This window comes from Astyanax mexicanus, chromosome 6 (assembly GCF_023375975.1).
Source record: "Astyanax mexicanus isolate ESR-SI-001 chromosome 6, AstMex3_surface, whole genome shotgun sequence".
NCBI classification, from domain to species: domain Eukaryota; kingdom Metazoa; phylum Chordata; class Actinopteri; order Characiformes; family Acestrorhamphidae; genus Astyanax; species Astyanax mexicanus.
The window spans coordinates 56,300,846-56,327,454 of NC_064413.1; the positions used below are offsets into that span (position 1 = coordinate 56,300,846).

At 40.9% G+C, this 26,609-nt stretch overlaps 1 protein-coding gene across 1 annotated transcript in view; it reads right to left on the reverse strand.

The window, feature by feature from the left end:
• Nucleotides 1-24,774, reverse strand: part of LOC103042669 (von Willebrand factor A domain-containing protein 7-like) — a 52,127-nt gene extending 27,353 nt beyond the window's left edge. The window contains exons 1-12 of the mRNA XM_049480070.1: nt 24,560-24,774; nt 21,425-21,540; nt 19,283-19,442; nt 17,797-17,890; nt 17,523-17,639; nt 16,025-16,211; nt 14,372-14,544; nt 12,589-12,701; nt 11,655-11,777; nt 10,762-10,935; nt 9,621-9,753; nt 7,880-8,032 (exon numbers count right to left, since the gene is read on the reverse strand). Coding sequence (XP_049336027.1) covers nt 7,880-8,032; nt 9,621-9,753; nt 10,762-10,935; nt 11,655-11,777; nt 12,589-12,701; nt 14,372-14,544; nt 16,025-16,211; nt 17,523-17,639; nt 17,797-17,890; nt 19,283-19,442; nt 21,425-21,540; nt 24,560-24,742 — 1,726 coding nt within the window. The 5' untranslated portion in view covers nt 24,743-24,774. The remainder of the gene's footprint in view (nt 1-7,879; nt 8,033-9,620; nt 9,754-10,761; nt 10,936-11,654; nt 11,778-12,588; nt 12,702-14,371; nt 14,545-16,024; nt 16,212-17,522; nt 17,640-17,796; nt 17,891-19,282; nt 19,443-21,424; nt 21,541-24,559) is intronic.
• Nucleotides 24,775-26,609: the final 1,835 nt, after the last annotated feature.

A 26,609-nucleotide genomic window follows, 5' to 3' on the forward strand; every position in this document is an offset into this window, starting at 1 on the left:
GCTAAGGTGTTGCTATGGTATCCGGGGTGGTTGCTAAGGTGTTGCTAGGTGGTTGCTAAGGTGTTGCTAGGCGGTCGCTAAGGTGTTGCTATGGTATCCGGGGTGGTTGCTAAGGTGTTGCTAGGTGGTTGCTAGGTTGTTGCTAGGGTGTTGCTAGGCGGTTGCTAAGGTGTTGCTATGGTATCCGGGGTGGTTGCTAAGGTGTTGCTAGGTGGTTGCTAGGTGGTTGCTAAGGTGTTGCTAGGTGGTTGCTAAGGTGTTGCTATGGTATCCGGGGTGGTTGCTAAGGTGTTGCTAGGTGGTTGCTAGGTGGTTGCTAGGGTGTTGCTAGGCGGTTGCTAAGGTGTTGCTATGGTATCCGGGGTGGTTGCTAAGGTGTTGCTAGGTGGTTGCTAAGGTGTTGCTAGGCGGTCGCTAAGGTGTTTCTATGGTATCCGGGGTGGTTGCTAAGGTGTTGCTAGGTGGTTGCTAGGCGGTTGCTAAGGTGTTGCTATGGTATCCGGGGTGGTTGCTAAGGTGTTGCTAAGTGGTTGCTATGCGGTTGCTAAGGTGTTGCCAGGCGGTTGCTAAGGTGTTGCTATGGTATCCGGGGAGGTTGCTAAGGTGTTGCTAGGTGGTTGCTAAGGTGTTGCTAGGTGGTTGCTAGGTGGTTGCTAGGCGGTTGCTAAGGTGTTGCTAAGGTATCCGGGGTGGTTGCTAAGGTGTTGCTAGGTGGTTGCTAGGTGGTTGCTAGGCGGTTGCTAAGGTGTTGCTATGGTATCCGGGGTGGTTGCTAAGGTGTTGCTAAGTGGTTGCTAGGTGGTTGCTAAGGTGTTGCTAGGCGGTTGCTAAGGTGTTGCTATGGTATCCGGGGTGGTTGCTAAGGTGTTGCTAGGTGGTTGCTAGGGTGTTGCTAGGCGGTTGCTAAGGTGTTGCTATGGTATCCGGGGTGGTTGCTAAGGTGTTGCTAGGTGGTTGCTAGGTGGTGGCTAAGGTGTTGCTAGGTGGTTGCTAAGGTGTTGCTATGGTATCCGGGGTGGTTGCTAAGGTGTTGCTAGGTGGTTGCTAGGTGGTTGCTAAGGTGTTGCTAGGCGGTTGCTAAGGTGTTGCTATGGTATCCGGGGTGGTTGCTAAGGTGTTGCTAGGTGGTTGCTAGGTGGTTGCTAGGGTGTTGCTAGGCGGTTGCTAAGGTGTTGCTATGGTATCCGGGATGGTTGCTAAGGTGTTGCTAGGTGGTTGCTAGGTGATTTATATGCATAAATTAGATTAAATGGTGTTTGCACGTTGCTACGCAACGTGCAAATACATCAATCAGCTATGCACGCTAGGTTGCTCTGGCCGTTCGGGGGTGTCCAAACTTTTGACCCGTGGCTCCATTACACACAGTACTGGGGGGCCGGGGTGTCCAAACTTTTGACCCATGGCTCCATTACACACAGTACTGGGGGGCCGGGGTGTCCAAACTTTTGACCTAATGCTGTTTTATCTCATAGCTGCTCCATACACTCACAGTACTGGAGTTCTAGCTACCTGTCCTTCGATCTAGCTGCCGTCCTCCGATTGGCCCCATTCATTCCAATGGGGCCACTTCGTACGACAATCGTACGAAATCCGTACGTCGTAACTTTTCGTAACGCATATTTTCGGAAAGAGCTCAATAAGTTCTACAGGTCCTCAATTGGTTTCATCTTCGTATTTCAAAAATTGCGACGTCCACGGGCGTGCAAAGTTCTGGCCATTCATTTTCAATGGGCAAAAAAACGCGTACTTACGAAGTTTTTACGAAAAACGTAAGTCCGATCGGAAAGCTGTATACAAGCCCACCATTCCCGATATGGACGCACGTTTTCTCTTTTGAACGAAGTCGATATTTCGAAAACTGCGGCACTAGTTAACCGGACAAAAAACAGGTGGAATAATAATAATAACTAGATTGCAGTTCCTACAGAAACTGCGAGTGTGATTGCAGTGCTGGCTGGTATCTGCTGTGGTGTTGCTAAGGTGTTGCTAAGTGGTTGCTAAGGTGTGGCTATGGTATCCGGGGTGGTTGCTAAGGTGTTGCTAAGTGGTTGCTAGGTGGTTGCTAAGGTGTTGCTAGGCGGTTGCTAAGGTGTTGCTATGGTATCTGGGGTGGTTGCTAAGGTGTTGCTAGGTGGTTGCTAAGGTGTTGCTAGGCGGTTGCTAAGGTGTTGCTATGGTATCCGGGGTGGTTGCTAAGGTGTTGCTAGCTGGTTGCTAGGTGGTTGCTAAGGTGTTGCTAGGCGGTTGCTAAGGTGTTGCTATGGTATCCGGGGTGGTTGCTAAGGTGTTGCTAGGTGGTTGCTAGGTGGTTGCTAAGTTGTTGCTAGGCGGTTGCTAAGGTGTTGCTATGGTATCCGGGGTGGTTGCTAAGGTGTTGCTAGGTGGTTGCTAGGGTGTTGCTAGGCGGTTGCTAAGGTGTTGCTATGGTATCCGGGGTGGTTGCTAAGGTGTTGCTAGGTGGTTGCTAGGTGGTTGCTAGGGTGTTGCTAGGCGGTTGCTAAGGTGTTGCTATGGTATCCGGGGTGGTTGCTAAGGTGTTGCTAGGTGGTTGCTAGGTGGTTGCTAGGGTGTTGCTAGGCGGTTGCTAAGGTGTTGCTATGGTATCCAGGGTGGTTGCTAAGGTGTTGCTAGGTGGTTGCTAGGGTGTTGCTAGGCGGTTGCTAAGGTGTTGCTATGGTATCCGGGGTGGTTGCTAAGGTGTTGCTAGGTGGTTGCTAGGTGGTTGCTAGGGTGTTGCTAGGCGGTTGCTAAGGTGTTGCTATGGTATCCGGGGTGGTTGCTAAGGTGTTGCTAGGTGGTTGCTAGGTGGTTGCTAGGGTGTTGCTAGGCGGTTGCTAAGGTGTTGCTATGGTATCCGGGGTGGTTGCTAAGGTGTTGCTAGGTGGTTGCTAGGTGGTTGCTAGGGTGTTGCTAGGCGGTTGCTAAGGTGTTGCTATGGTATCCGGGGTGGTTGCTAAGGTGTTGCTAGGTGGTTGCTAGGGTGTTGCTAGGCGGTTGCTAAGGTGTTGCTATGGTATCCGGGGTGGTTGCTAAGGTGTTGCTAGGTGGTTGCTAGGTGGTTGCTATGGTGTTGCTAGGCGGTTGCTAGGTGGTTGCTAGGTGGTTGCTAGGGTGTTGCTAGGCGGTTGCTAAGGTGTTGCTATGGTATCCGGGGTGGTTGCTAAGGTGTTGCTAGGTGGTTGCTAGGTGGTTGCTATGGTGTTGCTAGGCGGTTGCTAAGGTGTTGCTATGGTATCCGGGGTGGTTGCTAAGGTGTTGCTAGATGGTTGCTAGGTGGTTGCTATGGTGTTGCTAGGCAGTTGCTAAGGTGTTGCTATGGTATCCAGGGTGGTTGCTTTGGTGTTGCTAAGTGGTTGGTAGGTCACTACTAAGCAGTTGCTAGGTGGTTGCTAAGGTGTTGCTATGGTATCCGGGGTGGTTGCTATGGTGTTTCTAAGTGGTTGCTAGGTGATGTATATGCATAAATTTGATTAAATGGTGTTTGCACGTTGCTACGCAACGTGCAAATACATCAATCAGCTATGCACGCTAGGTTGCTCTGGCCGTTCGGGGGTGTCCAAACTTTTGACCCGTGGCTCCATTACACACAGTACTGGGGGGCCGGGGTGTCCAAACTTTTGACCCGTGGCTCCATTACACACAGTACTGGGGGGCCGGGGTGTCCAAACTTTTGACCTAATGCTGTTTTATCCCATAGCTGCTCCATTACACACAGTACTGGAGTTCTAGCTACCTGTCCTTCGATCTAGCTGCCGTCCTCCGATTGGCCCCATTCATTCCAATGGGGCCACTTCGTACGACAATCGTACGAAATCCGTACGACGTAACTTTTCGTAACGCATATTTTCGGAAAGAGCTCAATAAGTTCTACAGGTCCTCAATTGGTTTCATCTTCGTATTTCAAAAATTGCGACGTCCACGGGCGTGCAAAGTTCTGCCCATTCATTTTCAATGGTCAAAAAAACGCGTACTTACGAAGTTTTTACGAAAAACGTAAGTCCGATCGGAAAGCTGTATACAAGCCCACCATTCCCGATATGGACGCACGTTTTCTCTTTTGAACGAAGTCGATATTTCGAAAACTGCGGCACTAGTTAACCGGACAAAAAACAGGTGGAACTAGATTGCAGTTCCTACAGAAACTGCGAGTGTGATTGCAGTGCTGGCTGGTATCTGCTATGGTGTTGCTAAGGTGTTGCTATGGTATCCGGGGTGGTTGCTAAGGTGTTGCTAGGTGGTTGCTAGGGTGTTGCTAGGCGGTTGCTAAGGTGTTGCTATGGTATCCGGGGTGGTTGCTAAGGTGTTGCTAGGTGGTTGCTAGGTGGTTGCTAAGGTGTTGCTAGGCGGTTGCTAAGGTGTTGCTATGGTATCCGGGGTGGTTGCTAAGGTGTTGCTAGGTGGTTGCTAGGGTGTTGCTAGGCGGTTGCTAAGGTGTTGCTAGGTGGTTGCTAGGTGGTTGCTAGGGTGTTGCTAGGCGGTTGCTAAGGTGTTGCTATGGTATCCGGGGTAGTTGCTAAGCTGTTGCTAGGTGGTTGCTAGGTTGTTGCTAGGGTGTTGCTAGGCGGTTGCTAAGGTGTTGCTATGGTATCCGGGGTGGTTGCTAAGGTGTTGCTAGGTGGTTGCTAGGTGGTTGCTAGGGTGTTGTTAGGCGGTTGCTAAGGTGTTGCTATGGTATCTGGGGTGGTTGCTAAGGTGTTGCTAGGTGGTTGCTAGGTGGTTGCTAGGGTGTTGCTAGGCGGTTGCTAAGGTGTTGCTATGGTATCCGGGGTGGTTGCTAAGGTGTTGCTAGGTGGTTGCTAGGTGGTTGCTAGGGTGTTGCTAGGCGGTTGCTAAGGTGTTGCTATGGTATCCGTGGTGGTTGCTAAGGTGTTGCTAAGTGGTTGCTAGGTGGTTGCTAAGGTGTTGCTAGGCGGTTGCTAAGGTGTTGCTATGGTATCCGGGGTGGTTGCTAAGGTGTTGCTAGGTGGTTGCTAGGTGGTTGCTAGAGTGTTGCTAGGCGGTTGCTAAGGTGTTGCTATGGTATCCAGAGTGGTTGCTAAGGTGTTGCTAGGTGGTTGCTAGGTGGTTGCTAGGGTGTTGCTAGGCGGTTGCTAAGGTGTTGCTACGGTATCCGGGGTGGTTGCTAAGGTGTTGCTAGGTGGTTGCTAGGTGGTTGCTAGGGTGTTGCTAGGCGGTTGCTAAGGTGTTGCTATGGTATCCAGGGTGGTTGCTAAGGTGTTGCTAGGTGGTTGCTAGGTTGTTGCTAGGGTGTTGCTAGGCGGTTGCTAAGGTGTTGCTATGGTATCTGGGGTGGTTGCTAAGGTGTTGCTAGTTGGTTGCTAGGTGGTTGCTAAGGTGTTGCTAGGCGGTTGCTAAGGTGTTGCTATGGTATCCGGGGTGGTTGCTAAGGTGTTGCTAGGTGGTTGCTAGGTGGTTGCTAAGGTGTTGCTAGGCGGTTGCTAAGGTGTTGCTATGGTATCCGGGGTGGTTGCTAAGGTGTTGCTAAGTGGTTGGTAGGTGGTTGCTAAGGTGTTGCTAGGCGGTTGCTAAGGTGTTGCTATGGTATCCGGGGTGGTTGCTAAGGTGTTGCTAGGTGGTTGCTAGGGTGTTGCTAGGCGGTTGCTAAGGTGTTGCTATGGTATCCGGGGTGGTTGCTAAGGTGTTGCTATGGTATCCGGGGTGGTTGCTAAGGTGTTGCTAGGTGGTTGCTAAGGTGTTGCTAGGCGGTTGCTAAGGTGTTGCTATGGTATCTGGGGTGGTTGCTAAGGTGTTGCTAGGTGGTTGCTAGGTGGTTGCTAGGGTGTTGCTAGGCGGTTGCTAAGGTGTTGCTATGGTATCCGGGGTGGTTGCTAAGGTGTTGCTAGGTGGTTGCTAGGTGGTTGCTAGGGTGTTGCTAGGCGGTTACTAAGGTGTTGCTATGGTATCCGGGGTGGTTGCTAAGGTGTTGCTAGGTGGTTGCTAGGTGGTTGCTAGGGTGTTGCTAGGCGGTTGCTAGGTGGTTGCTAAGGTGTTGCTATGGTATCCGGGGTGGTTGCTAAGGTGTTGCTAGGTGGTTGCTAGGTGGTTGCTAGGGTGTTGCTAGGCGGTTGCTAAGGTGTTGCTATGGTATCCGGGGTGGTTGCTAAGGTGTTGCTAAGTGGTTGGTAGGTGGTTGCTAAGGTGTTGCTAGGCGGTTGCTAAGGTGTTGCTATGGTATCTGGGGTGGTTACTAAGGTGTTGCTAGGTGGTTGCTAGGTGGTTGCTAAGGTGTTGCCAGGCGGTTGCTAAGGTGTTGCTATGGTATCTGGGGTGGTTGCTAAGGTGTTGCTAGGTGGTTGCTAGGTGGTTGCTAGGGTGTTGCTAGGCGGTTGCTAAGGTGTTGCTATGGTATCCGGGATGGTTGCCAAGGTGTTGCTAGGTGGTTGCTAGGTGGTTGCTAGGGTGTTGCTAGGCGGTTGCTAAGGTGTTGCTATGGTATCCGGGGTGGTTGCTATGGTGTTTCTAGGTGGTTGCTAGGTGATGTATATGCATCAATTAGATTAAATGGTGTTTGCACGTTGCTACGCAACGTGCAAATACATCAATCAGCTATGCACGCTAGGTTGCTCTGGCCGTTCGGGGGTGTCCAAACTTTTGACCCGTGGCTCCATTACACACAGTACTGGGGGGCCGGGGTGTCCAAACTTTTGACCCATGGCTCCATTACACACAGTACTGGGGGGGGGCCGGGGTGTCCAAACTTTTGACCTAACGCTGATTTATCCCATAGCTGCTCCATACACTCACAGTACTGGAGTTCTAGCTACCTGTCCTTCGATCTAGCTGCCGTCCTCCGATTGGCCCCATTCATTCCAATGGGGCCACTTCGTACGACATTCGTACGAAATCCGTACGTCGTAACTTTTCGTAACGCATATTTTCGGAAAGAGCTCAATAAGTTCTACAGGTCCTCAATTGGTTTCATCTTCGTATTTCAAAAATTGCGACGTCCACGGGCGTGCAAAGTTCTGCCCATTCATTTTCAATGGTCAAAAAAACGCGTACTTACGAAGTTTTTACGAAAAACGTAAGTCCGATCGGAAAGCTGTATACAAGCCCACCATTCCCGATATGGACGCACGTTTTCTCTTTTGAACGAAGTCGATATTTCGAAAACTGCGGCACTAGTTAACCGGACAAAAAACAGGTGGAATAATAATAATAATAATAATAATAATAATAATAATAATAATAAGAATAAGACTTAAGAAGAACAATACTGTGATTGCATTACTGCAATCACACTAATAATAATAAGAATAAGACTTAAGAAGATCAATACTGTGATTGCATTACTGCAATCACACTAATAAGACTTAAGAAGATCAATACTGTGATTGCATTACTGCAATCACACTAAAAATCTTAGTTTACACAACACTGTCAAAGATAAAGATATTAAGTCAAGTAAAATGATGTGTAAATGAAAGTAATCAGGAAAATGTATTATTTAAAGTGGTATATTTCATTATTTGTTTTATTATAGAGTCTGTGGCCCGTGACTTCAAATATATTTCTCCTTCTGGCCCCCAACAAAAAAAGTTTGGACACCCCTGGCGTAAGACCTCTAAACAATGGCTGGTTATGAATTTAATGCAACGATAAACTGTGTAAAAACTGTGTGAGCACGCCTTTAAATTCTGTAATGGTCAATGCAGGAATGTACAACACTGTTATCAGAATCCCCCTTAAGTAGGTTCTTCGCACTAGTAGCACTGAGCCAGTCAGGTTCATCACTCCCTGCAGTCGGCAAAATATCAACCTTTACCAATCATGAAACCAGATAATTCTGTGTATCATATACAGTGTTGTTCTGAACTGAAGTGGATCTAAATAAAGTGATTCAGTGATTTTAATGATGTAATTGATTAATGAATGTTACCGGTGACTTTGATAGTGCAGGACAGTAGTGAGGCGATGTTGAGGGTCCAGTTTCCCGCTGGGTTGGAGGAGTTGATTCTCACTGTTTGCAGGTTGGCCACAGTTTCAATTATTCCCAGTGAACCTTCTGACTGCAGACTGGCCTGAATCTGACCTGCAGCCATAGGAATAGAGCAGGAGCAGTTTATTCTGGTGGACTTTATAACAAATCTAACAATCTATCTATCTCTCTCTCTCTGTATTTCTCTCCCTCTCTCTCTTTATTTCTCTTCATCTTTCTGCCTCTTTTTTCTGTATTTCTCTCCACCTCTCTCCCTCTTTCTGTATTTCTCTCTATATATTTCTCTCCATCTTTCTCTTTCTGTATTTCACTCTCTCATTCTGTATTTCTCTCTTTCTGCATCTCACTCTCTCTTTATCTCTCTCCACCTCTCTCCCTCTTTCTTTCTGTATTTTTCTCTATATATTTCTCTCCATCTTTCTCTTTCTGTATTTCACTCTCTCATTCTGTATTTCTCTCCACCTCTCTCTGTATTTCTCTCTCTATATATATTTCTCTCCCTATCTCTTTCTGCATATCTCTCTCTTTCTGTATTTCTCTCTCTTTCTGTATTTCTCTCTCTATATATATTTATCTCCATCTCTCTCCCTCTCTCTTTCTGTATTTCTCTCTTTTTGTATTTCTCTCCACCTCTCTCCCTCTCTCTCTGTATTTCTCTCTATATATATATTTATCTCCATCTCTCTCCCTCTCTCTTTCTGTATTTCTCTCTCTATATATTTATCTCCATCTCTCTCCCTCTCTCTTTCTGTATTTCTCTCTCTATATATATTTATCTCCATCTCTCTCCCTCTCTCTTTCTGTATTTCTCTCTCTATATATTTATCTCCATCTCTCTCCCTCTCTCTTTCTGTATTTCTCTCTCTATATATATTTATCTCCATCTCTCTCCCTCTCTCTTTCTGTATTTCTCTCTCTATATATTTATCTCCATCTCTCTCCCTCTCTCTTTCTGTATTTCTCTCTCTATATATATTTATCTCCATCTCTCTCCCTCTCTCTTTCTGTATTTCTCTCTATATATATATTTATCTCCATCTCTCTCCCTCTCTCTTTCTGTATTTCTCTCTATATATATATATATTTCTCTCCATCTCTCTCCCTCTCTCTTTCTGTATTTCTCTCTCTATATATATTTATCTCCATCTCTCTCCCTCTCTCTTTCTGTATTTCTCTATATATATATATATTTCTCTCCATCTCTCTCCCTCTCTCTTTCTGTATTTCTCTCTATATATATTTATCTCCACCTCTCTCCCTCTCTCTTTCTGTATTTCTCTCTCTCTCTATATATATATTTATCTCCATCTCTCTCCCTCTCTCTTTCTGTATTTCTCTCTTTCTGTATTTCTCTCTTTCTTTATCTATCTCTCTAGATATTTCTCTCCATCTCTCTCCCTCTCTCTTTCTGTATTTCTCTCTCTGAATTTCTCTCTCTATATATATTTCTCTCCATCTCTCTCTTTTTGCATATCTCTTTCTGTCTGTATTCCTCTCTTTCTGCATATCTTTCTATCTCTCTCTATCTCTCTTTCTGCATATCTCTCTTTTTCTGCATTATAACTTGTCTTTTACGGTGGGTCAGGAATCTAACAGTGATATGTTTATAATAAAGTTATTGATTTTAATTAATTTTAACTGAGTGTAGCTTAATTCTAAGTGTAGAGAATACTATAATCACCAGAGGGAGATGTGATGGTGAACACTGTTAAACTTCCTGTGATGTAGAAGGTCAGGTTCGTCACAGTGGGGTCCACCAAGATGGTGTACTGACCCGCCCCCCCGCTGCCCTTCACCACGTAGAATATGTTCACCTGTAGACCAAAGGAGAGGATTATTAGTGTTAAACTTTACACTCTGTGTTAATTTAACACTAATAGTGTTGATTTAACACTGCCAAATTTCCTGTGTACAGTTAAGGACACTTAACACAATTTCAGTAAGACTTTTGTACTATTTTTATACTGTAATTAAAGTATAATAAGTAAAGAAAAGTTGTTCTATTTTATCACTCTTTAAATATACTGATTAATAATAATGTGGCTGCAAAAACACTTTAGTGCACTATAGCATAATAATAATGACTAGTACACTTTAATCTACTTCTCTTCACTAGGGCATGTTGTGTACTTGAATTCAGGCCACTTTTATATGTGGCAGTAATTACTCTAGTTGTTGTAGATATACCAAATTTCTAGGGGGGTTGCGAGGTGGTTGATAAGGGTTTATAGGGTCTTGCGTTGGTATCTCTCAAGTGGTTTTAAAGGTTTTTCTATTTTAAACTTTTAGTTTCTAATCACCATCAGAAAGCTTTTTTTATTTATTTTATTCATTATTTTATTCTTTTTTTTGGTTTATTATTACTTTTATATTTTATTTCATTTTAATGTTTTGTATTTTCATTCTTGTTCTTAGTTCTATCACTCATTTAATCCCTTATCATTTTTAATATTTTACTTTACTTTTATCTATTTACTTATATTAAATTTTATACATTTTTTTTATTTTTGTCAAATATTTTTTATGGTATTTTACAATTTTCTGTTTTACACATATATTTTTATTAAATGTTGATTTAAAATGCGTACTTTTATTTTTTTATTTTTTTATTTTTACTATTTTATTTCTTATTATTTCTAAATTATCATTACTAATTATCATTTCTAAATTACCCTCAATGTTTCTTCCCGAGTGAAAATAAAGGTTGATTGATTGATTGATTCTACCATGTTGCTTTTGATGGATTATCTGAAAATAGCTCTGTAGAATTTGTAATCAGTATGAGTTGTGGAGAGTGTTGGTGGGTCAGGCGGGGGGTTTACCAGGCCGGAGATGGTTGAGTTGGTAATCAGGCTGGTAGCGTTGGGCAGTCGTTCTTTAGAGACCTCGATGAAGTGTCCTCCCGAGGCCTCGGCTATCTGCTGATACAGCAGGTTCACAGGGTTCGGGACGATGGAGGTCAGGTTGGTCAGAGGATTGGTCAGAATGAAGTTCACCTGTTTGAGAATTAAATTAAAAAGCAATATGACAAGTGAGATACAGATATAAGGATTAAACTGAGCTGAAAGATGGGTTTTAATTTAAATAAATCTTGACTGCTTGGTTTAAAGTACGGTACTCCATTTGTTTTAAACTCTTAATATGCACTATATTGACTATATTGCCCAAAGTATTCGTTGCTCCAGATCATTGCATTCAGGTAATTTTATGGCCACAGTTGTATAAAACCAACATGGACAATGAAAGTCATTCACTGCACACCATCATCATGAAGCAGAGGAGCGTGTATAGTGGCAGACTGCTGTCAAAGAGCTCATCTACCCACAGACTGAGGAGATCTTTTTTACCAAGAGCCATCAGGCTTCCTTCTATCAGGGGCAGGAGGCTGCTACGACTATATAGTCAAACCCAGTCTCACTGGTCTGTCTGTCTGTCTTTCTGTCTGTCTATCCATCTATCTAACTTGGTGTCTTACAAGTCCAATGCTGAAATATCTCTCACTACTCACTACTAAATATTCCACAGCCAACTGTCAGTGATATTATAACACAGTGAAAGAGACCACACACATCAACACTTCATGTAGCTTCAAATTAGATCAAGTACAGTAAAAGAGTTTGTTTATATCTTTAAAAAAACTGTATTTTTTGTTTTTTGTCTGGATGAGATTATTTAGAGGTTATTTAGTGAGGTAGTGATGTAATATTAATAATACCGTGGACTTTGTGCTCTCGATCATTGCCTCTATCGTGCTCTTCAGCAGGATGTCTGTTAGTGCTGGTCCTGCATCAGTGAAGAGGAAGATCTCAGACCCTGACGGTGCTGCTGCAAGAGCCAGCTGAGAGAGAGAGAGAGAGAGAGAGAGAGGGAGAGAGAGGAGATAGAGAGAGAACCAGAACCAGTCTGTGGTCTTTCTTTATTTGTATTATATTCTACATTGTAAATCAGTTTTACTACACTTGAAGTATATTGTAAATGTACTACTTTGTGTGTTGATGCACATATTGTGTACACCTTAATGCTACTGGGAAAAAAAAACTACACTAAAGTGCACTTTAATCAGTATTTAATACCACTGTATACAGCTCTGTAAAAAATGAAGAGATCACTTCAGTTTCTGAATCAGTTTCTCTGATTTTGCTATTTATAGGTTTATGTTTGAGTAAAATGAACATTGTTGTTTTATTCTATAAACTACAGACAACATTTCTCCCAAATTCCAAATAAAAATATTCTCATTTAGAGCATTTATTTACAGAAAATGAGAAATGACTGAAATAATGCAAAGAAAATAACTTGATATTCATAAGGTTCAGAAATATTTGCTGGAATAAACCTGTTTTTTAATCACAGTTTTTTTCATGCATCTTGGCATCATGTTCTCCTCCACCAGTCTTACACACTGCTTTTGGATAACTTTATGCTGCTTTACTCCTGGTGCAAAAATTCAAGCAGTTCAGTTTGGTGGTTTGATGGTTTGTGATCATCCATCTTCCTCTTGATTATATTCCAGAGTGTGTATCTGTGTGTGTGTATCATGGTGGTGGTGTATGAGGTGTTAGTGTGTGTTGAGATGGTACACTGAGTGGATCAGTTTTTAAACAGTACAGAATGAGTAAATACACCTGTGATAAAGAATGTGTTCTTACCCACAGCGCAGACAGACTGTATCTCAGGAGGCTTCCCTCTCCACCAGCTGAAAGTTTCTTCACTTCACTTTTAAACTTATCCGGGTCCGTCATTTTCGTCACATTTCCGTATACTGTAAATAATACATTATACAATATTTATGGATGCAAATAAATAAGTACTGTATTAAATATATTGCAGTTCCTGCAGTAACTGCGAGTGTAATTGCAGTGCTGATCCGTGACTGGTCGTTATGGTGTCTCTGCTGGTTGCTGTTGTCTTGCTAAGCGATTGCTAGCTCATAGCTACAATGTATTTATGGTATTTATGTTGGTTGCTATGTTGTTTCTAAGTGGTCGCTAAGTGGTTGATAAATATGCAAACATATGTCGCGGCTACGGGCGCTAGGTTGCTGTTGATGTGTAGGGTGTCCAAACTTTTGGCCAATAGCTGGTTTATCCAATAGCTTCCCCATACACTCACAGTACTGGAGCGCTGGCTGATGTGTGCGGAGTGTCCAAACTTTTGACGTTTGGACACCATACGTGATGTTTATGGATGCAAATAAATAAGTACAGTATTAACTAGATAGCAGTTCCTGCAAAAACTGCATGTGTGATTATAGTGCTGATTCGTGGCTGGTTGTTTTGGTGTCTCTGCTGGTTGCTATTGTCGTGCTAGGTGGTTGCTAAGGTGTTGCTATGGTGTCCGTGGTGCTTGCTATGGTGTTGCTAGGTGGTTGATCAACATGCAAACATATGCCGCGGCTACGGACGCTAGGTTGCTCTTGATGTGCGGGGTGTACAAACTTTTGCCAAGTGGCTGGTTTATCCAATAGCTCCCCCATACACTCACAGTACTGGAGCGCTGACTGATGTGTGTCCAAACTTTTTTTAGCATGGCTATTGATGCTAGGTTGCTCTGGACGTGTGGGGTGTCCAAACTTTTGACCAATAGCTAATGAGTGATACATGATATTTATGGATGCAAATAAATATGTGCAGTATTAACTAGATAGCAGTTCCTGCAGTAACTGCGATTGTAATTGCAGTGCTGAATTGTGGCTGGTGTCTCTGCTGGTTACGATGGTCTTGCTAAGTGGTTGCAAGGTGGTTGCTAATATGTTGCAGTGGTATTTATGTTGGTTGCTATGTTGTTTCTAAGTGTTCGCTATGTGGTTGTGTAACGTGCAAACATATGCCGTGGCTATGGACGGTAGGTTGCTTTAGATGTTTAGGGTGTTCAAATTTTGTAGCTGGTTTATCCAATAGCTCCTCCATACACACACAGTACTGGAGCACTGCCTGATGTGCGGAGTGTCCAAACTTTTGACCAATAGCTAGTAAGTGTTACATGATATTTATGGATGCAAATATATATGTTCAGTATTAATATTTCTACTGGGTTAATATCAATATAATGTGTTCTTTTGTGTCGCAGCATAGTTTAAATAGTTTAAATTTCATGCACACACTCTGAATTAACACAATCACAATTTTAGCAATCTATAGGCGAGCTGCACAAGTGCGTCTTTGCTATCGTAACGACTAGATATTCATCTGTTTAAATGTATCCTGTTTAAATATATATTTTATATTTAAAGGATGTTCAGCATTAATTAACTATTAGTTTTCTTAATATTTCATATTCATATTGTCTTTGTAGTTTTTTTTTTTTTACAAATATTGTATTTGTAAAAAATCTCAGTAATTAAAATGAACATTTTAGAAAATCATATTTCTGTGTATAAATACTGTATGATGAGAAATATTAAACAGGAGCACCACAGGTAAATCAGCTCACCTGTGCTGTTGAACGGGACCAGGATGTAGGTGGAGGGTTGGTCTGCAGTGCCCTGCCTGCTGTCGATGATGAAGTTAGTGATGCGCTTAATTTCATCAATATCTTTAGCCATACTCGCTGAAGTATCAATCACAATACACAGCACTGAGCTGGAGGACGTGATTCCCATCAGTCTGACAGATTAGAGTTAAAATAAACAAACAAACCAGTAAACAGGGAGTATAGTGAGAGTATTCACACATAAACCAATTATTAAAAGTGAATATACACACATAAACCAGTAAACAGTGAGTATAGTGAGAGTATTCACACATAAACCCATTATTACAAGTAAATATATGCAAATAAACCTATAAAAAGTGAGTATAGTGAGAGTATTTGCACATAAACCCATTATTAGAAGTGAATATGCACAAATAAACCAGTGAAAAAGTAAGTATCGTGAGTATAAAGACACGAACACATTATTAAAAGTGTATATACACAAACACCTGTTAAAAAGTGAGTATTGTGGGAGTATTCACACATGAAACCATTATTAGAAGTGAATATACGCGAACAAACCAGTACAAAGTGAGTATTGTGGGAGTATTCACACATGAAACCATTATTAGAAGTGAATATACGCGAACAAACCAGTACAAAGTGAGTATCGTGAGAGTATTCACACATGAAACCATTATTAGAAGTCAGTGTTCGCAAAAAAAGTATAAAAAACCCATTACTAGAAGTGAGTATACACAAACAATACCTGCAAAAAGTGATTATTGTAAGAGTATCCATAAATAAACCCATTATTAGATGTGAATATACGCAACAAACCAGTAAGAAGTGAGTATAGTGAGAGTATCCATACATAAACCCATAATTAGAAATGAATATACACAAACCTATAAAAAGTGAGTATATTGAGAGTATTCACACACAACCCCATTATTAGAAGTGAATATACGCAAACAAACCAGTACAAAGTGAGTGTAGTGAGAGTATTCACACATTAACACATTAGAAGTGAAAATATGCAAATATTTACACATAAACCCATTATTGTAAGTCAGTATACACAAATAAACTAGTAAACAGTGAGTATCGCAGAAGTATTAACAAAGAAACCTATTATTAGATGTGAATATACATAAATAAACCTGTAAAAGGGAGTATAGTGAGAGTATTCACACACAACCCCTTTATTAGAAGTGAATATGCAAAAATAAGCCAGTAAAAAGTGAGTATAGTGAGAGTATTCACACATTTTTAGAAGTAAATATACACAAATAAAACAGTAAAAAGTGAGTATAGTGAGAGTATTCACACACAAACCTACTATTAGAAGTGAATATACACAAATAAACCAGTAAACAGTAAGTATAATGAGTATTCACACATAACCCAATTATTAGAAATGAGTATAGTGAGGGTATTCACACATAAACCCATAATTAGATGTCTGTATGCACAAATACACCTGTACAAAGTGAGTATAGTGAGAGTATAGACATAGGCAAGTATATTAGAGATTACAGAACCCCTTCGCATGTAATTAGCACGCTAATGCTAATTGTTGGAGTAAAATCTTCTATTTATTGTTGGTTAGCTGTGTGATTAATTTAATTAAATGTAATTTTACTGTATTTCTAACATGTCCTCTGGTACCTGAGGAACTCAGTGTCTGTAGTTGTCCTCCTGATGTCCTCCAGCAGGTCCCTGGTGGCAGCTGTCGCTACGTCCGCTGCCTGTAGGTGGAGGCTGCCGTGGGGGGACTGCTGGTCGTCCTTGTTGATGCCGCCTGTTGGATCTAAGAGACTCGTCACGTCCAACGTTCCTCCATGACTGCACTTCCCTGTTCATTCAGTCAGAAAGCACATGATCACCAATCAGATTCCTGTAGTATGCTAGCGCTGAGCTAACAAAAAAAAAGTGAGGGCTGGTTATGAGCAGTTCGTTTTTGTGACCATCTTCTACGGTTCTACCACTGAAGTCTGAAAGATTCCCAATTCCAGGGGCACCATGCAGCTTGATTCAGGGCGTGTCAGTGTGTCTTTGCTATCATAACGATGGGAAAAGTACACCTTGTGTGACTCAAAATGCGCAAAAGGCATGTGCTAATTCTCTTTTTAATCATGGGTGTGTTTTCAGCGTCCCAATTTCAGTTACCTTTTAGAGTCAGGTGAGCTCTGACTTTGGTGGATTGCTATTTTAACGGTGCAGCTACCTGGACGTGTCTCTGTTGCTATTTAAGCGATGCAGGAGGAAAGCATGTAAACAGACTGTTGGCGGGGTGTAAGATAGCAATGAGGTATTGGTATACTCTGATAACATACTTGGGTTCTGTATTTTTTCCACTATAAGACGCACTTATATTGTTTTTTGTTAAAATCGTTTAATTCCAAAAAAAAAAAATGTCATTGTATTTTATAATCCGGGGCTCCTTATGTATAAATTCTACCAGTCAGGTATTAAAGAGCAGTAAAAACACTCTGCTGAAGTACAGTGGTATTAAGAAGCATAGCGCTAACTCTTTAGCTGTTTAGAGGTGAGTATTATAGGCCTGTAGCCTGCTGCTAACCCTTGCTAGCACTGCTGGAGCAGCATTAGCAGTAGTCACTAAAAAAGCGCAGAGCTAGCTCTTTTGTCGTTCAGAGGTGACCATATCAGACTGTAGTCTGCATGTCTACTGTGTTAAAACAAACTACATGGGATAAACCACTAGTTTATATCACACTGGCCTACCGCTTCACTCAGGGTTCCTCAGTGTAGCACTGTCTGGTGGCATTTACTAGTACTAACCGTGGTTAGTGCTAGGTAATGCTAATGCTGCTGCACCCAGCCTTAGTGGATATCTGGAAATCTAAGCTTACTGTAAATAAACAGAAGTGCTCTACTCACCCTAATGAACAGTTTTCAGGAGAGAAATCTGTGTAGATCAACATCCAGCTCTCGTTTAACTCGTTTAATGCTTTTTTAAGAATTACAGTTTTGCTTACTTAGTTTTGCTTTACTTAACTTATTTACCCCTCCATCCCCCACCACCATCACCCAGTGGTGAGACCTGCTAAATTAGAAGGAAAACATGGCGACACCCCTGTTACTTACTAGTGTCTCAAAATGCGCCCTATAATCTAATACACCTTATAGTGCGAAATATATGTACCTGCAGGTTTGGGAGGAATGTAATATCCAGATGTTAGTTTCCTCTGTTTGATGACTGTATCCAGGATGTTGTTGGTGCAGTTAACAGTGCAGCTGCTGCACGTCGCTGTCTTGTTGTCTGAGATGAGATAAGATGAGATATGATGAGAATAAATGAGATGAGATAAGATATGTTGCACTGGCTTTTATGAAAATTGGTACAGAATACACACACACATATATATATATATATATTTATATATACCCCCACACAGATTCCCACACACACTTTTTACCTGCAAGGCTGTCGAGAAGCAGGTAGGGATTTATGAGGTTTGGGTATGGAATTTTGTTGTCCAGCTCGATCCAGTTACTGTGACTGTAGAAATCCTACAAAAGCAGAATAACTGCAGCGTCAGAAAGTGATAGAAGTCAAATAAAAGTTAACACTTAACAAATAACAGTATTGAGCACAGTAATAACTACTGTTATATGGTTCAGTAATGCCTTAACTAATTATTAATTGACACTAGATTAGACATTAATAAACATTAGTAAATTTTAATGCTTTAAAAAATGCATTAGTTAAAAAATGTATATAATTAATTGAGACATTCTGCCGTAAAAACAGTTATTTATTTTACCCTTATTGTGAAGTGTTACTGGTTATCAACAAAAATTCAACACACTGTTTTCGGTGTTTTAAATACTGTAAATATGCAGATATGCTGCACTCTCAAACATTACAGACTAAATTCAGGCGCTTGTGATTAAAAAGTAGATGAGGATTTAATTCTAGGAGCAAAAACGAGAGTGAAGTCACTGTAACTATCGTAACAGAGCGTAGTTGTGTCAGAATATAGGAAAAGAAACAAATGAATAACAAGCTGACTGCTGTGAAACAAACGCTGAAACAGAGGGGCTATGGAACAGGATAGGAAACAGGATACATCTGGGGACAGGTAACGAGGGGGCGGAGCTACAAATGACACACATGGGAGCACTGAAGACAAGGGCATAGACAAGGAGAACACAGTGAGCCATGTGCTAAGGAGCACATGGCTAGGAAAACTTTATAGGGAGATTAAAGGGGAGGACACGGAACGAATAAATCGGAGCCAAAATGCAAGATGAAAGAGAAAAAACAACATAAACCAGAATACACAATACAAAGCCAAAGAAATAGCCAAAAATCAAATCAAAGTCAAATGAGAGAAAAAAGGGTTAAAACATGTAAATACAAACAGAAAGAGAAAGCTCTGTATGTCACTGCATTAACAGAGGCAATACTTCGCTAAAGACACACCTTGTTCGGCTCAAAACTCGTAAAAGGCATGTACCAATTTTCTTATTTAATCATGGGTGTATTTGATTTTCAGCATAACATGAAATAAACCAATCAGAGTGTCTCTTGGTCCTCATTCTCTTTAAGAGGCAGGTGAGCTCTGACTTTGGCGCGTTTGTATCTTAACAGTGTGGCGCTTTTGCTCGTCTCAGCAGAGGAAACTGAGCTTCTCGTTCCTGATGTGAAGATACACCAGCAGCTCATTTACGGGAACAGCAATGTTGTTATTTTATTCTTTATTCTGTTTATTGTTAAAGTAAAAGCTGAGTTTGTGAGCTGCAATGCACACAGCGTTCCTGCATGACTAAGATACTGTAGAATTGGGCAGCTGACTGTTGACTGTTGTCAGGGTTTTAATCAGTCAGTGGCGCACCTGTATTTCCTGACACCAAGATAGCAACATTCCAGAAATTGAATATGGATGGTGATGGTGTTACCTGTAGAGTGTGCATGGTCTCTCCCAGCTGAAGTCGTGCAGATTCGTAGTTCTTCTGCTTCATGCATGCTCTCACCAGCGCAGCCCCCTGCAGGATAACGCTGCGTCCTTGCTCGAAGTTCTCGTTGTGAAAGTGGTACTGTGATGCAATGTGCACAAGGCTGCAGGAGAAAAGTTCAAAAAGCCTTTTTACTAAACAGTTTTATTAGCTTAAGTTGATTTAGGTGATTTCTAGAATGTGTAGGAGCATTCAAGGGGCAGAAATACATTTTTCACACTCTTTGAACACTGCAGCTTATTTAAACATGCAGCTAATTTATTAATACACATATATACAGCTCTGGAAAAAAAGAACACTTAAAATTATGAGTTTCTTTGATTTTATCAAATTAAAAACCTCTGGAATATAATCAAGAGGAAGACGGATGATCACAAACCATCAAACCACCAAACTGAACTGCTTGAATTTTTACACCAGGAGTAAAGCAGCATAAAGTTATCCAAAAGCAGTGTGTAAGACTGGTGGAGGAGAACATGATGACAAGTTACTCCTCCTAAACCTGTCTGACTGCTCTGAACACTTTTTTTTATAATCACTACTTTCACTTCTGGTTATATGGAAGAGTTGTGGTTGATGGTTTTGCTGAGTTTCCTCATTCCTGATGTTCCATTTTATTGATTATTAAAACAATGATATTTACTAAAGCTGGAATCCTGGGGCAGTTTTCCAGAGCTGGATTAATAGATTAACTGATCACAGAAAGCATCCTTTATTAATCATCATTTGTGTGTGTTGTGTGTATCTTAAAATAAACCAATCAGCATGTCTCTTGCCATTCCGATTTACACGTCTAAAAGTAATTTTTTCCATTTGAGTTTTGGTTGTTTCTATTTGTTTTGTATTTTTTTGTCATTGTATGAAAAGATTTAGGTTTATTTATAGAGAAGGGTACTCTAAAATGCTGCTACTGTATTTTTTGGACTATAACCTGCACTTAAAATCCTTTAATTTTACCCAAAAATCATCAGAGCTCCTTATAATCCGGTGCTCCTTATGTATGAATTCTATCAGTCAGGTATTAAGGAGCAGTAAAGACACTCCACTGAAGTACAGAGTTATACAGGAGTAGAGACTGGAGCAGTATTAGCATTAGCATTAACTGCTAACCATGCTAAGCGCTAGCTCTTTCACCGTTCAGAATGAGTATTATCAGCCTGTTGCCTGCTGCTAACCCCGGCTAGCACTTCTGGAGCAACATTAGCATTAGCCACTAATAGTGCTAAGCGCTGATAGCGCTTTTGCTGTTTTAGAGGTGAGTATATTGGACTATAATCTGCGTTTTTACATTGTTAAAACAAGCTATGTGGGGCAAAACGCTAGCTAATATCACCCTGACTTACTGGAACACTGAGGAACCCTGAGTGTTCCAGTAAGTCAGGGCTGTCGGGCAGCATGAATGAAAATCTGGAAATTTAAGCTTACTGTAAATAAACAGAAGTGCTTTACTCAATATATACCCAAATAAACAGTTTTCAGGAGAGAAATCTGTGTAGATTAACATCCAGCACTCGTTTAACTTTTTTTTTTTATTACAGTTTTGTTTATGTAACTTAGCTTAGCTTTACAGCTCTAACCACCCAGCAGTGAGATCTGCTGAATTAGAAGGGAAACATGGTGACACCCCTTACTAAGTGTCACATAATGCGAAATAAAAATAAAGTGAAAATAAAGGAAATGGAACTCTAAGTTATAGAAGTACCTGATGTCCACCCAGACTTTGGTGGATTGCTATTTTAACAGTGCAGCTACCTGGATGTGTCGTACTGACTATTTAATGGAACAGCAATGTTATTATGGTTGCTCATTGCTATTTTGGTAAACCATTTTAGTATGATTTTTGTAAAACTGTATTAGTCAATGCTCAATTTTCTTTCTATTAAGAATATATGGGGAGAAAATTTGCATGCTGATATGTCAAGTTTTTATCTACGAAGAGCGAATTCGTATGAATTTTCCCCATAGTAATGAATAATATGTAAAAATTACGATACACTTCTCGACAGTAATCTGCTGTCGCACTGATATACATGGCTGTTAATAAAGTGAAAAAAAAGGAAATTGAACTGTAAGTTATAGACGTACCTGATGTCCACCCAGGCGTTTCTGTCCTGTATCTGTCCGATGGCTGATTTCAGGGTGGAGGCTGAATAAGGAGAGCGACAGGCTTCTGCTACAGACACCTCAGTCAGGGCTTTCGGCTGCAGAAAAAACAGACAGACAGGCTTTAAATTTAACAATTCACTGATTTAAACAGTTCCACATACAGTACAGACCAAAAGTTTGGACACACCTTCTCTTTTTCAGTGCGTTTTCTTTATTTTCATGACTGATATTTAAATTGTAGATTCTCACTGAAGCATCAAAACTATGAATGAACACATGTGGAGTTTTATGTACTTAATAAAAAATGAGCTGAACCTCCACAGTCACCGGACCTGAACCCAATCCAGATTTGAGGTTTGGGGTGAGCTGGAGCACAGAGTGAAGAAGACAAAGGAGCAACAAGTGCTAATAAACACCTCTGGGAACTCCTTCCTTCCTTCAAGACTGTTGGAAAACTTTTCATTTCAGGTGGCCACCTCTTAAAGAAGCTCATTGAGAGAATGATGGCAAGAGTGTGTAAAGCAGTAATCAGAGCAAAGGGGGCTATTTTGAAGAAACTAGAATATAAAACATGTTTTTTTTTTTTGTTATTTCACTTTTTATAGTTAAGTACATAAAACTCCACATGTGTTCATTCATAGTTTTGATGCTTCAGTGAGAATCTACAATGTACATAATCATGAAAATAAAGAAAACACATTGAAAAAGAGAAGCTGTGTCCGAACTTTTGGCCTGTACTGTACACCAGACACCTGCATAACATTATGACCACCTCCTTGTTTCTACGTCCATTATCCAGTTAATCAGCTGCACTGATCATACTGTATATTTCACTCCGTAGTTATATGTTAGTATAGTAATTACAGACTGTAGTTCTGTATGTGTTTCTCTGTTGATTGTATTATTCTCCTTATTTTCACCCAGAGACTGTAAAAAAGATGGACGCCGTGTCTCCGTTCCCATTCATTCAATGAAAATGAAGCCAAAATCTTCCTCCAAGTTGGCGATCCTGACACCTGATTCTGCGCAGTAGAGACCAGAGGAGGGAGAAAGGCTGTGGAGAGCAGCCTACTCATTTAAATAACCCCGCCCCTGAGGGCTGCCTCGAGGTCACAGGCTGCAGAGCGGGGCGGAGCGGAGCTGACGGTCTGTTACAGGTCCCGCCCATAACCAGCCCTTTTACAATAACCACACATTTTTTGAATAGAGCTGAATAACGTTTTAAAAATGAATTCTGTGGGGATATAAAAATTTACCAATATAAGCAGAGGTTATGTTAGCTGTTACATTTAAATAATGGAGGTAGAATTACAGTATATTAGAAAAAAACGTGATTGTAAGTTGTTCTGTTTTGCCATTGAAACCTATGGGGATGGGTGGAGTTACACAGCTTTCTGCAACCGAACAGCAGGGGGCGCCTGACCTGTGGTGGCTTCACTTTTGAGAGACGATGCTCTGTCCAGCTATATACAGTGTATGGTTTCACCCTGTTCTTCAATACTCAGAACCCACAGGATAGAAAACCACCACAGAGATACAGGTATTATTATATATATTTGAGTGGTGGGTGGTTATTCTCAGCACTAATAATGCAGTGATTATGTAATTGCCCTCACTGTTCCAGTACTTTTGGAAGGCACTGTAAATGTACAAAATTAGGGTGTAATTAGTGGGTACAGCTTACGTTGAGGTACATTAACTCGTAACTCGTACTGATTCAGTGCCAACCTGGCACTTGGCACTGCTGCCCTCCTAACCCTGTGTATATATAACCCGCATTCACGCCCTCAGTCTAACCCGTTCCAGTTCCAGTGCTTTATATAACCTGTCTGACTGCTCTGAACTCTTTCTTTATAATCACTACTTTCTCTTCTGGTTATATGGAAGTGTTGTGGTTGACGGTTTCGCTGAGTTTCCTCATTCCTCCATAATGCATTAGATTATTAAAACAATGATATTTACTGATAATAACGCTTTATTAATCATACTCACTTTTGCTTTTTTTAAAAGGTGTGTCAGTGTGTCTTTGCTATTGTAACGACGGGAAAAGTACACCTTGTACATCTCGAAACGCACAAAAGTGTGGTTCATTTTGGGCGTAAAGTAAAATAAACCAATCAGAGTGTTTCTTGCTCATCATTCTCTTTAAGAGTAGATCAGGTGAGCTCTGACTTTGGTGGATTGCTATTTTAACGGTGCAGCTACCTGGACGTGTCCAACAAACTGGAAACTGAGCTATTTAAGGGAACAGCACTGTTATTTTGGTAAAACCATATTAGTATGGTTTTTGTAAAACTGTATTAGTCAGTGCTCAATTTTTTTCCCATTAAGAATGAATGAGAGAAAATTTGCATGCCCATATACGTCACAATTTTTTATTTATGAAGACCAAATTTGTATGATCGAATTCGAATTATCCCAACAGGAATGAATAGGGGTCCAACGGAATGGAGGAGCTATTGGATAAAGCAGCTATTGGTCAAACATTTGGACACTAGCAACCTAGCGTCCACAGCCACGCCATGTGTCTGCACGTTGCGCAGCAACCACCTAGCAACACCTTAGCAACCACGTAGCTACCACTTGGAAACACCTTAGTAACCACCACAGGCACTATAGCAATACTTAAGCAACCGCTTATCACCGCTTAACACCATAGCAGCAACTTAGCAACTGCCTAGCAACATCATAGCAACCACCATATAGAATGGTGGGAGCCAATATAGCTGCGCAACCCTCCTTCAGGAAATGCACTTTTCTAGTTTTATTTACTATTCTGTTTATTGTATTGTATACTGTAGGCAAGATGAAGCGATGAACCACTGACTGTTGACTGTTGTCAGGGTTTTAATCAGTCAGTGGAGCTCCTGTGTTTTCTGTTACCAAGATAAACAAGCAAAACTCCAGAAATGTACCTGAACACACCTAATTTCCAGAACACCACGCCCATCAGTGTAGATATATTCAGAAGCTCTGCTGCTGTTTAAACCAGGCAGGAGGAAGAAGGAGTGAAAATAGACTGTTCGCTGGGAGTAAGATAGCGATGAACGTAAGATAGGGCGCTCAGTATTCTAAGGGGAAACCCTGCAGTTTGTTCTGAAGGTGTCGTCTCACCTGAACGAAGTAATTCCCCTGCTTCAGAACCACCACCTGACACACCTCTGCTGATTTCTGCAGGATGGCGGTGAGGGTGATGTTCTGGTGGGTGTTGGAGGAGCCGGATTTTTTAATATTAAAAGCCTGAATCCTGGTCTGAGCCGTGAGGACCAGCAGGAGGAACACGGTGAAGCTGAACATGATTAGAGCTCCTGAAAAAAAATAAGAAAACAGATCAATATGAAGATTTTCCATTTTAAAAGTAGAGCTGAAGTTAAATTGAAATCTAATTTTTCCCATTTTCTCTCCAATTTACATGGCCAACTATCCAACCCACTCATTAGGACTCCCCCTATCACTAGTGATGCCCCAACACACCAGGAGGGTGAAGACTAGCACATGCTTCCTCTGATACATGTGAAGTCAGACTCCGCCTCTTTTCGAGCTGCTGCTGATGTAGCATCACAGCGCTAACACTCGGAGGAAAGCACAGCGACACGTTCTGATACATCAGCTCACAGACGCCCTGTGCTGATCCACATCACCGTAGGAGTGATGTGGGGAGAGAGCGCCATCTACCCACCCGGAGAGAACAGGGCCAATTGTGCTCCCTCTGAGCGCCGGCAGCTTGATGGTAAAGCTGCATGAGCGGGATTCAAACCTGCGACCTCCCGCTCATAGTGGCAGCGCTTTAGACCGCTGGACCACTCAGCACCTAACTTTAAACTATTTATAATGTACAGATCTAAAGTACACTTAGTTATAAAAATATATCTACTAATGCTTTTATGGCTATGTTCACATTACCAGACTTAAAGTGACTCAAATCAGATTTTTTTTTTGCTCAATGTGGTTCAGATCTGATTTTTTTTCATGGCTGTGTAAATGTGCCAAATTAGTTTTTTTTTTTAAATCAGATTTGAGTCACTTTTTATATGTGGTCCTAATTCAGATACGTATCCGATCCAAGGACATGCGACATGAATGAATGTGAACGGTCAAATCAGAATTCATGCGTCTTTTTGTGGAGTCTGTCCCCTTTTGCATCTACACTATATGGACAAAAGTATTGGGTTATTTACACATTACACTGTAATTATTACCAATTATGTAATTGTTAGGACAATACTATTAATAGAACCCTCAATTATTCCTATTCATTGATTAAATATAATCTGAGTAAACTGATGTAAACTACTTGATGGTAACGAATTAAGAAGCTTAATAAGTAATTTGCCAAATTTAAGTAAATAAGTCAAATTTAAAAAAATAAGTCAAATTTTTGAAAAAAAAAAAAAAACAAAACAAAGCTGCTCATCATAATTTTTTTACATTCATTCTTTAATTTACATTAAAATATCTACTATATATGTGAAATTGATCGCAGATTATTTGGATTCTTTTTTTTATATCGAATGACACTACTACTTTATATTTTAATAGATTGTCTTTTTATGTTAAAATTTTATCTCAATATATGTAATTGCATGATTTCTGATTTTTTTATCTTAATATAATGCTTACATGTATATTGAAATATGAATGTGTTAATGCTGGAAGATAACGTTTATATTCTTTTTCTGTGTAAATACAATATTACAGGATTTATACTATACAGCTCTGGAAAAAAATAAGAGAGCACTTAAAAATGATCAGATTCTTTGATTTTACCAAATTGAAAACCTCTGGAATATAATCAAGAGGAAGATGGATGATCACAAACCATCAAACCACCAAACTGAACTGCTTGAATTTTTGCACCAGGAGTAAAGCAGCATAAAGTTATCCAAAAGCAGTGTGTAAGACTGGTGGAGGAGAACATGATGCCAAGATGCATGAAAAAAAAACTGTGATTAAAAACCACCAGGATTACTCCACCAAATATTTATTTCTGATTTTTTTGTTATTTCAGTCATTTCTCATTTTCTGTAAATAAATGCTCTAAATGATAATATTTTTATTTGGAATTTGGGAGAAATGTTGTCTGTAGTTTATAGAATAAAACAACAATGTTCATTTTACTCAAACATAAACCAGTGTCTTATTTTTGGCAGAGCTGTATATTAAT